General features: G+C 41.8%; 1 protein-coding gene across 3 annotated transcripts in view; it reads left to right on the top strand.

Moving 5' to 3' along the window:
- The window catches only part of ylpm1 (YLP motif containing 1), a 64,076-nt gene that overhangs the window by 41,846 nt on the left and 10,181 nt on the right, over positions 1-12,049 (top strand). For 2 of the 3 annotated variants that reach the window (XR_008811405.1, XM_056294383.1), the window contains exons 11-17: positions 4,814-4,968; positions 5,057-5,119; positions 6,003-6,122; positions 6,281-6,457; positions 6,538-6,621; positions 6,756-6,839; positions 7,433-7,507. Coding sequence is in view for 2 of the 3 variants with exons in the window: in XM_056294383.1 (XP_056150358.1) it covers positions 4,814-4,968; positions 5,057-5,119; positions 6,003-6,122; positions 6,281-6,457; positions 6,538-6,621; positions 6,756-6,839; positions 7,433-7,507 (758 nt within the window). In the remaining variant the exon portion in view is untranslated. Of the gene's footprint in view, positions 1-3,966; positions 4,000-4,813; positions 4,969-5,056; positions 5,120-6,002; positions 6,123-6,280; positions 6,458-6,537; positions 6,622-6,755; positions 6,840-7,432; positions 7,508-12,049 lie in introns of those variants that run through there. The other variant, XM_056294385.1, reaches the window with a different exon arrangement.

Below are 12,049 nucleotides of genomic sequence, written 5' to 3'. Positions count from 1 at the left end.
AAAAAGAAGACTGAGGAAAGCTGTGCTGCTGCCACCCCAACAAATAAAAGTAGGCAAACTACAATTTTGAAGTCTTTTGTAGCTGCTACCCCATATGACAAGAGTTTGCGGAGACACTACAAGATAACAAGCGCCATCACTCATTACCTCGCCAGAGACATAGTGGCAAGAAATACGGTGTCCAAAGGGGGCTTTCGAAATCTCATAAAAACAATGGACAAAGGAATGTTAACTGAAAGGAATGTTTACACGGTGTTTACAAAATGTAATATTTTCTTAAATTACTTTATACATTTTCTTATATTCTGGAATTGTTTACTTTCATTATTGTTTTTTGTTTATTTAAATTAACAGTCAAAGCTTTGTGATAATTGTTCTATGTGTCTTCATATGTGTATGTTCTATACCATTTTTTGTTTCAATAAATACATTTTGAATCTATTCATATATTTTCACTCTCCTCCTTGGAATATTATAAAGAGCAATTAATATTTCAGTGTTCTCAAGTGGTGAGGCTCCATCACGTTTTAAATTTATTATACAGTGAATAATGAACTGAAGTTTGATTTTCAAAAATTATATCGCAAATCAAATCGCAATTGCAGTCACACTATCTGTCAGATACCTGTCAGAAAAATCGCAATTAGATATTTTCCCCCAAATCGTTCAGCCCTAGCCACCACCACCATGCTTCACTGTGGGTATGGTGTTCTTTTGGTGATGTGCTGTGTTATTTTTGTGCCAAACATACCTTTTGGAATTATTGCCAAAGAGTTCAGTCTTGGTCTCATCAGACTGTAATACATTTTTCCACATGGTTTTGGGAGACAGGTTGCATCTTTTTGCAAAATTTAGCTGGCTTGGATTTTTTTTTTCCCCATGTGAAAAAGTTTCAATCTTGCCACTCTAAACCCATAGGCCAGATATATGAAGAATACAGAAAATTGTTGTCACATGTAGGGAGCAACCAGTACTTGCCAGAAATTCTTGTAGCTCCTTTAATTTAGCTGTAAGCCTCTTGGCAGTGTCCCTGACCAGTTTTCTGCTTGTCTTCCCCTCAATTTTGGAGAGACATCCTGTTATTTGTAATGTCACTTTTATGACACTTATTGATGATTGTCTTCACTGTGTTCCATGGTATATTTAATGCCTTGGAAATTCTTTTGTACCCCCTCTCCTGGTCGATACCTTTCAACAATGAGATCCCATTCATTCTTTGTAAGTTCTTTGCGGACGTGGCTTTTGCAGTTGGATGCAACAAAGATGTCAAGGAATTCATACTGGAGCAGTTGAACTTTATTCGGGGTTAATCACAGTCACTAATTGATGGAAGGCGTATACTGACTACTAATTAACATGACTTTGAATGTGATTGGTTCATTTTGAACACAGCCACATCCCTGATTATAAAAGGGTGTGCACACTTATGCAACCAGGTTATTGTAAGTTTTGTATTCTTTTTCCCCCTAAAATGTTTTGGGTTGTTTTTCACTTTAATTTTATAGGCTGTAATTTTACATTAAGATTAGAAAATGTTCTGACATGATTTATCTCAGTTTCATTTTTTTACATCACAAAAACCTACCATTTTAACGGGTGTATAGACTTTTGATATCCACTGTAGATATACAGTAAATGATGTTTTGGGGCACGCACACACACACACACACATACACACAAATACATACATATAAATCTCCCTCTCACTCTTTTGGTGGTGTGTGTCTTCCTCAAGCAGCACTGGTCCTCCACTAGAGACCTGGGAGTTTGAGGGTTCTGCACAGTATCTCAGCTGTTTCTAGGACTGCACTATTCTGGACAGAGACCTCAGATGTTGTTCCTGGAATCTGCTGGAGCCACTCTCCCAGTTTGGGGGTCACAGTCCCTAGTGCTCCTATTGCCACTGGGACTAATGTGGATTTCTTCTCCTATACTTCCTATACTGCTATCCATCCTATACCACTTCTGGTTGTCAATCCAGGGGAAGTATCTCATGGATCACCACCCTACCGTGGTGGAGAAGCTTGTGTGTATCAATAATCCCAAGAGCTATGCCACCCAGAGCTTGGCTCCCATTAAGGTCACCCAAGGCAGATTGGTCAAGGTGGAGATTCCAGACGAAGTGTAATCCAACAAAGACCTCAATGGCAGAACTGGCGGAAGATGTCTCCAGGTCACAACGGCAGTGAAGGTGGATGAAGATTGCAACAGAGGGTAGTCCCCAATCATCTTGGTTCTCCATGCCATTGGACCCTGGCCCACCCCCTGCCAAGGACCATGTGGTAGCTACAGGCACATCAGCCACGCCACGTAAAAAGCTGTCACGGGCAGATGTTCTTCTATTAAGCAGCTACAGGATTGGCCTCTACACTCACTTGAGGACTCAGAGGGAGGACAATCATACTCAACCCTGAGTGACCGCCAATGACTGTGGATTTCACCTTTCACATTCAGTTTAGTTCTTCCTTCAGTCTTCGGTATTTCTCTAGCATCTCATGCTTTTCCTTCCTGATGTTGCTGTCACTCGGATTGCCGCATCAATCACTGCTACTGTCTTCTGTTCCCTGTCAACCACCAGAAACTCTGGTTGGTTAGCTAGCACCTGCTTCTCAGTCATGAACTTGAAGTCCAGCAGGATATTAGCTCTGCCATTCTCAACCACGTTTGGCAGTGTCTCCCATTTGGACTTGGGGACTTGGGGACTTCCAGTCTTTATTCAGTACAGATGTTCCTGTACACTATCCCAGTCACTTGGCTATGCCTTTCATTGTATGCTTTCCCAGGTAGCATTTTACACCCTGCTACTAAGTGCTGGATTGTCTCAGGGGCGTCTTTGCACAGCCTGCATCTTCGGTCTTGTCTGGTGTGGTAGACACTTGCCTCAACCGATCTGGTGCTGAGTGCCTGTTCTTGTGCTGCTATAATCAGAGCCTCTGTGCTGTGCTTCAGTCCAGCCTTTTTTCTAGCCCCTGGTAGGATTTCTCTTTCTGATGTACTCGTGGATGTTCCTTGTTTCATCCTGGATAGTGGCTCTGGCACTCACTAACCCTCGGCCCCCATCTTTTTGCTTATCATATAGTCTCAGGCTTCTAGACTTCGGGTGGAACTCTCCGTGCATTGTGAAGAGATTCTGTGTCTTTACATCTGTGGCCTTTACATCCTCCTTATATCTGTGACCTTTACTTCATCCTTTGGTCAGCTTATTATTCCAGCTCGGTATCTGATGACTGGTTGATGGCTTGCATGTTATTCTTCCCACTGAGCTGGTTCACTCTCTGGAAGTATTTGACTGTAGCTGACCTCTTTACTCCCTCTTCAGGATTTTCATTTGCCGGTGGAATACCCTGGTACTTGTAACTGTCCTGTGTGTCTTTTATCCCGCTATCTGGTAAATCAACCCCTTCAGTCCTCACCAACTTTCGTCTTTTTGCCACCATTCGACCGCATTTGTCCAGTCCGAATGACATCCCGATAGCGTCGCTGTAGGTCCTGTTGAGGTGGATCAGCAAGTCAATATCTCACTCATTCCTAGCTATATAGCTTGATATCATACATGTATAGAAGTACACTTCTGAACCTGTATTCATATCAACTCTTTGTGATGATCTGACTGAGGGGTTGAGGCCTATGCAGAACAGCAGCGGAGATAGTGCATCACCTTGCTGTATGCCACATTTGATGGTTAGCTGTGTGATTGTCATTTTCCACTGCTGCATTGAGTTCTTGATGAAGGCTATTAGTGTCCTATTGGCTTTGTATAGTACCAAGCACTCTATTAACCATGTATTGGGGCAATGAATCGTAGGTTGTCTTGTAGTCAATCCAGACTGTGCTCAAGTTGGTCTGTCTGGTCTTACAGTCTTGTGTGACTGCTCTATCAACAAGTAGCTGATGCTTTGACCCTCTGGTGTTCTTCCCAATTGCTTTCTGAGTTTTTCTCATGTATTGACTTATGTGCCCTTTCAGCTTAGCTGCTATGACACCTGACAGGATCTTCCATGTTGTGGAGAAGCAGGTTATTGGCTGGTAGTTTGAAGGTAATGTACCCTTGTGGGGATCCTTCATGATCAGTATTGTTCTCCCATGTTAGCCAATCAGGGTGAGACCCTGATGTTAGCAGCTGGTTCATCTGTGTCGCCAGGCATTCATGGAGTGCTGTTAGCGTCTTCAGCTAGTAAACATGAATCATGTCAGGACCTGGTGAAGTCCAGCTCATGTGTATATATCTCCCTCTCACCCTTTTTCGGGTAGTGTGTGTCTTCCTCAAGCTCGGATCCTCTTCAAAAGGCCTGGGAGTTTGGGGGTTCTACAAAGCAGGTGCTGGCTAACCAACCAGACATTGTGGTCGACAAGGAACAGAAGACAGCAGTAGTGATTGATGTACCAATCCCTAGCGATGCTAACATCAGGAAGAAAGAGCATGGAAAGCTAGAGAAATACCAAGGGCTGAAGGAAGAACTATATCGGCTGTGGAAGCTGAAATCCGAAGTAGTCCCAGTGGTAATAGGAGTACTTGGAGCGGTGACCCCCAAACTGGGAGAGGGGTTCTAGGAACAACATCTGAGGTCTCTGTCCAGAAGAGTGCAGTCCTAGGAACAGCTAAGATACTGCACAGAACCTTCAAACTCTTAGGCCTCTGGTAGAGGACTCAAGCTTAAGGAAGACACACATCACCCAAAAAAGGGTGAGAGGGAGATTTTTTGGCCTTTATTTATATATATATATATATATATATATGTCTCCTGTCTGTAGATGTTTGGTTGATATATAGTCAGACAATTTAAGAAATACCTGACTGGCATATGATATTCAGTGGACAGGAGGAGTTACCCAGAAGAACGAGGGCCCAGTCCTGCATCATCTCTGCCACCTCCACCTCAGCCACCCCCACGGGTGGAGAAGAAACCAGAAATCAAGAATATAGACGATCTCCTCAAACCACCTGGCAGATCAACGCGACCAGAAAGAGTACGTAGTCCATGCAGCATTGTTTCTGCAGTGTCAGTTTTCATTTTATGTAATTCTTAATTTGTTAAAAAAAACCTCATGTTTACAGATTGTCATCATAATGAGAGGGCTCCCTGGAAGTGGAAAGAGCCACGTTGCAAAGCTTATACGAGTGAGTACAATCAAAATAACACATGTAAAATGTCAAAGGAAATGAATGCTGCTTTTTTCCAATAATGTGAAATTGCTCAAAGTATTTCTGTGCATCTGTCTGCATGTGCGTGCGTGCGTGCGTGCATCTGTGTTTAAAGAGGCCCTTCCTAATGTTCTTAGTTTGCAGAGCTAAACCAAAGACTGCAGTCTCACTTTCAATACCCAAAAAGACTAATGGTGGCACTTTCAAGACAAGACAGACAGTTCTCTATTTCACCAATTTATCTAGGCCTCATTAAGAAAGACAGGCAAATATTTCAGCCTAACATAGGCCGAACATAATGACCTTTTTACTGGTTTAAAAAAATGTTTCTAATAACAATTCATAATTCATTTTCTGAGAAAACATGGTGGTAACATTCATGCACGAGTGATCATTAAGCAATTCTACCTATTTATTGTTTCACCGGAAATAAAAAAAACTTGAAATATTCTGTGATTGTTAGTGCTAATGATCATGTGGCTTTTTGCAGCCAACCCCCTGTTAACATTGGTATATCTATGAAAAGATATTTTCTTCTCTCCCATGTTCTGATAAAGGCCATTAAGGCTGAAACATCTATATGTCTATATTGACAAGGGCTAAATATATTTGTGAAATAGAGAAATGTCTATCAAGTCTTGAAATCATGTAAGAGCTATTTTGTGGCATAGTGACAGTAATTTTATATGAAATTGCTTTGATATAAAAAGTGTGTATGTTAATGAAAGCAATGCACAACCCTATCTTCTTTTCAATTATAGTAAACCTTTCTTTTGGAAGATCCCAGTTATCATTACTGTTTTTATAACAAAGTTCTTTTATGTAAACATTGATTTACAATGTTACTTTCTATGTTAAGGACAAGGAAGTAGATTGTGGTGGTGCCCCACCAAGGGTTCTTGTCTTGGATGACTACTTCATGACGGAGGTTGAGAAAATTGAGAAAGATCCAGACACTGGGAAAAGGGTCAAAAACAAGGTGTGTTCAGCTTCATGTTAATGGAAAGTAAGAGTAGAATTGCACTATGGCATATGGTTAGATAATTCAGTTTGTGATGGGAATATTGATGGAGAAAACTTTGATGGTACAATTATATTTTGATGAAAAAGTATATAAAATGAAATCCAATTTTACAGGTTCTTGAGTATGAGTATGAGCCAGAGATGGAGGACACATACAGGAGCAGCATGCTTAAAACATTTAAGAAAACACTGGATGATGGCTTTTTCCCCTTCATTATTATCGATACGATTAATGACAGAGTGAAACATTTCGACCAGTTCTGGAGTGCAGCCAAAACCAAAGGGTTCGAGGTGAGTTGCATTTGTTATTAATTTAAGTATGCATCTATTTTATTTATTTTATTTGTGAAAGACAACAATGTATCGCCTAGGTGTATGTGGCTGAAATAACTACAGACAACCAGACCTGTGCAAAAAGAAATGTCCATGGGCGCACATTGAAGGATATCGCAAAGGTCTGTATTTTCCTTTCGTTCCACATCTTAAGAAATGTCAAACACATTTCAGATATAATTGAGAAACCAATCACCATTTTGATACCAGCTCATAAACGCAGCAAACAGTTTTCTGTGGAATAATCTTTGTTCAGATGTCCAGTAACTGGGAGCACTCACCACGTCATATGGTGCGCTTGGATGTCCGGTCGCTGCTTCAGGATGCTGCTATTGAAGAGGTAAGGTTCTAACAAAAACACCTGACACTTTCACAATGTCAAAGCCTTCCAATAAGATAGATGAGTGGAGGGCGTCCGGGTAGTGTACCGGTCTGTTCTGTTGCCTACCAACACAGGGATCGCGGGTTCAAATCCCAGTGTTACCGCGCCGGCTTGGTTGGGCATCCCTAACAGACACAACTGACCGTGTCTGCGGGTGGGAAGCCGGATGTGGGTATGTGTCCTGGTCGCTGCACTGGCACCTCTGGTCGATCAGGGCTCTGGTTCAGGGGGGCGGGGGAACTCAGGGGAACAGCGGGATCCTCCCATGCACTACGTCCCCCTGGCGAAACTCCTCACTGTCAGGTCAAAAGAAGTGGCTGGCAACGCCACATGTATCGGAGACAACACGTGGTAGTCTGCAACTCTGCCTTGATCAGCAGAGGGGGTGGAGCAGAGATCCGGACGGCTTGGAAGGGTGGGGTAGTTGGCCGGATACAATTGGGGAGAAAAAGGGGGAAAATCCAAAAAAATAGATGAGTGGACATGGTTTACTGTGAATGTGAACTGATGCAAAAAGGAATTTAAACTAAAGTGGCTGCTCCTGTTTGTAGGTTGAAATGGAAGACTTTAATCCTGACGATGAGCCCAAGGAGCCCAAGAGAGAGGAGGAAGAAGAGAGTGATCTGGTAGGACTTGAAAAGCTTGCATTCGTGGCCACTTAGCTGTCAAACTCATTTCACATGGATCTGTGCTCATACCTACCACACAAGATTTATTCAAGGCACTTTCCCAGTGTCACTGCCATTTTCTCAAGCTAGGCATGTTTCAGATTTTTCTGGAAGATGTGGTTTTTGTGCTTTGTAGTCAAATTACTAGCCTCCCACTGAAAAAACACTTAAACCTTTTCATAAAAGCATAGTTGTTTTGGTAAGGTTCAACTGCAAATTGAGGTGAAATTCTCACAAAAGACACAAATTATTAATTTGTATTTATTATTTTTGGTTCTACATTTTTTTTCTTTGGTTGTTTTTCATATATACATGACTTTAACCTGCTGAAATCAGGGACCTCTTTTATAAGGGATACCTGGCCAGACTAACAGCAATAGAGAAAAGCTAGTACATTTTATACATAATCTTAGAAATAAGGGGGAGGAGTGAAAGAAAAAGCAGTGAGACTGCCTCATTAAAATTTAGTCAGTTTTGACCTTCAGTTTGAACTGTGTGTACCAGTTCTTCCAGTTTCTAATACTTCCTCTGGCTGTTTCAAGCCAGAGGGACTAAATATTTCAAAGGTTTTCTCCTACCCATCTCAGCCTGAGCCCTGGGGACATTCAGTAAGAATGACTCTTAACTCATTTGACAAATACTATCTTTCGAATATCTGTTATATTAATGGTACTACAGTGTAATTATTTGCATAAAATAGTAGTTTGGCAACAACAACCAGCCACACTGGTGACTGAGCCGATGCATTGACCGAGAAGGCCAGTCAGTCGGTGGAACATGATACATAGTGGTGAGTTACAGCATACCTGGCAGTCTAACAATAATGGAAATGGGGAGATGGAAAACCTGTCAATATCTCTGTGACCATACATCGGTGTGTATTGAAATTGTCCTGTCCACTGCAACGGTAATTAGGGAGCATATTAAGGTCGTTTGACCACCCGCTCATTATCTATTTTGCTAGCTTTAGCCTGTCTGCATCCACAGTAAACCTCAATATTCTAATTAGCCGTCACTCAACGCTCCCTGTAAAGAGCAAAAGAGCAGAAGCCAAAGAGGGTTAATAGGGTGGCAAACCCTCACATTTTTTTTTGTTTCACAGCATGAAAGGGAAAAACAAAAAAATTGAGTGTCGTAGCTAAAACGTGGGAATTGATGAGTATGTCATAACCTCACTGACTGTGAATCTATATACACTATGGTAAAAGGTATATCCAAGATGCTGATGAAGATCACTGAGGTGATGCGTTTTTACGACACATCACAATCACGATAGTCAAGTATGAATGCTTGGGATGTTAATTCTACCAACTTTTTGCTAGATTAAAGAATCAACATCGAAAAAAAAGCCAAATTTCAAAAGGATATTTCTGGATTGGAACAAAAGTCATAAATGATTTTCATTAAAAAGCTCTTGAAAGAATTTCCTCAGTTTGCCTACTTTGCAGTCAAAATGCTTTTGAGAATTTGCTAATTTTTTTTCTTTCATTAAACGAACTTGAATTGGCTCCATTGAGATGTTGCAGTGTGAAAAGCCAGTTGTATTTTTTCAGTAGCCATGCTGTGGATCCATAAAATTAAAACATTTCGTGGTTCTTCACTTGTCAAATTGGTGATAAATTCTGCTTAATACTTTTTTAACTATTGCCATTTAATATTAGGATATGACAGGAGTAATTAGCTGGACATTTGTTTTCGCCATGAAAAAGTTACCAAAGTAACAAAAAAAAAAAACGAAGGGATTATTCACAAAAACACACAACTGGTACCCTTGACCTAAAAAAAAAACATAAGATACCCAGACATTGGATTTACATAAATACAAGACACGATTAACCAGGTAAAGATGATTGTTTCAATAGGTGTTTGATTTTCTTAAAGGTGATCACTGTAATCATATAAATTGTAAGATGGGATACCGATGCCAGACAAACAACTCTGGTAGCTACCTACCTGAACTGTCATAATCCACATTACCTCACATTTTGTGTTCCCATTGTACATACAGTGCATCCGGAAAGTATTCACACCCCTTCACTTTCCCCACATTTTGTTATGTTACAGCCTTATTCCAAAATGGATTAAATTCCTTTTTTTTTCCTCATCAATCTACACACAATACCCCATAATGACAAAGTGAAAAGGGTTTTGTAGAAATTTTTGCAAATGTATTAAAAATAAAAAACTGAAATATTGCTTGTACATAAGTATTCACACTCTATAGTATGACACTCAAAATTGAGCTCAGGTTCATCCTGTTTCCACTGATCATCCTTGAGATGTTTCTACATCTTGATTGGAGTCCACCTCTAGTAAATTCAATTGATTGGACATGATTTGGAAAGGCACACACCTATCTATATAAGGTCCCACTGTTGACAGTGCATGTCAGAGCAGAAACCAAGCCATGAAGTCAAAGGGATTGTCTGTGGACCTCCGAGACAGGATTGTATCGAGGCACAGATCTGGGGAAGGGTACAAAAAAATTTCTACAGCTTTGAAGGTCCCGAAGAGCACAGTGGTCTCCATCATTCATAAATGGAAGAAGTTTGGATCCACCAGGACTCTTCCTAGAGCTGCCCGCCCAGCCAAACTGAGCAATCGGGGGAGAAGGGCCTTGGTCAGGGAGGTGACCAAGAACCCGATGGTCACTCTGACAGAGCTCCAGCGTTCCTCTGTGGAGATGGGAGAACCTTCCAGAAGGACAACCATCTCTGCAGCACTCCACCAATCAGACCTTTATTGTAGAGTGGCCAGACGGAAGCCTCTGCTCAGTAAAAGGCACATGACAGCCCGCTTGGAGTTTGCCAGGAAGCACCTAAAAGGACTCTCAGACCATGAGAAACAAGATTCTCTGGTCTGATGAAACCAAGATTGAACTCTTTGGCCTGAATGCCAAACGTCACGTCTGGAGGAAACCAGGCACCTCTCATCACCTTGCTAATACCATCCCTACAGTGAAGCATGGTGGTGGCAGCATCATGCTGTGGGAGTGTTTTTCAGCGGCAGGAACTGGGAGGCTAGTCAGGATCGAGGGAAAGATGAATGGAGCAAAGTACTGAGAGATCCTTGAAGAAAACCTGCTCCAGAGCGCTCAGGACCTCAGACTGGGGCGAAGGTTTACCTTTCAACACAACAATGACCCTAAGCACACAGCCAAGACAACGAAGGAGTGGCTTCGGGACAAGTCTGTGAATGTCCTTGAGTGGCCCAGCCAGAGCCCAGACTTGAACCCCATTGAACATCTCTAGAAAGACCTGAAAACAGCTGTGCAGCAACGCCCCCCATCTAACCTTACAGAGCTCGAGAGGATCTGCAGAGAAGAATGGGAGAAATACCCCAAATATAGGTGTGCCAAGCTTATAGCTTCATACCCAAGAAGACTTGAGGCTGTAATCGCTGCCAAGGGTGCCTCAACCAAGTACTGAGTAAAGGGTGTGAATACGTATGTACATGCAATATTTCAGTTTTTTATTTTTAATAAATTTGCAAAAATTTCTACAAAACCTTTTTCACTTTGCCATTATGGGGTATTGTATGTAGATTGATGAGAAAAAAAAAGGAATTTAATCCATTTTGGAATAAGGCTGTAACATAACAAAATGTGGGGAAAGTGAAGGGGTGTGAATTCTTTCCAGATGCACTGTATGTTTATTGTTCACTGAATGTACAACAAACATCTTCAGATGGCAAATTTTGCACTCACTTTGTCTGTGTGATATTTAATTGGTGATCAAAATTCACCTTACTTTGACTTGAATTGGTAACGTACTGTAATGGCTATAACCACAAATTACTTGTGGTAATAATCATGACAGAACAGCTATCGAAATGCCAAATTCTTAACAGAATCTTCTGAGCTCAAATATCTGTTTGGACTACTTAGCTCTAATGTCATGTCCACTGGAGTACTTACATGCGGCAGTATCTTTAGGTCCTTCCTCATGGGCCATTCTACTTTAAAAAAAGATTAGGTAAAGTCTAATTGAAATCAGAAATCACATCCTTTCTGTACTTGAAAGTACAAAGACCAACAGGGGTCACATGTAATCTGCAATTTGTGATCTGTTTAATTTTAATCCTTACCCTCTAACCAGTAATCTATGCTGAAAGATTACTTTTTATTTTACTTTTTTTGGGGGGGGGGTTCCCCCCCCTTTTCTCCCCAATTTTATCCGACCAGTTATCCCACTTTTCCGAGCTGTCCCGGTCACTGCTCCACCCCCTCTACCTATCCCGGGAGGGCTACAGGCTATCACATGCCTCCTCTGATACATGTGGAGTCACCAGCTGCTTCTTTTCACCTGAGAGTGAGGAGTTTTGCCAGGGGAACGTAGCACATGGGAGGATCATGATATGCCCCCCCCCCCCAGTTCCCCCTCCCCCCTGAACAGGTGCCCTGACCGACCAGAGGAGGCGCTAGCGCAGAGACCAGGACACATACCCACATTCAGTTTCCTACCCGCAGACACTGCCAATTGTGTCTGTAGGGACACCTGA

The sequence above is a fragment of the Lampris incognitus genome, chromosome 15 (genome assembly GCF_029633865.1).
Source record: "Lampris incognitus isolate fLamInc1 chromosome 15, fLamInc1.hap2, whole genome shotgun sequence".
NCBI classification, from domain to species: domain Eukaryota; kingdom Metazoa; phylum Chordata; class Actinopteri; order Lampriformes; family Lampridae; genus Lampris; species Lampris incognitus.
The sequence above is the reverse complement of the archived record's forward strand: the minus strand, read 5'-3'. Positions and strand labels throughout refer to the sequence as shown.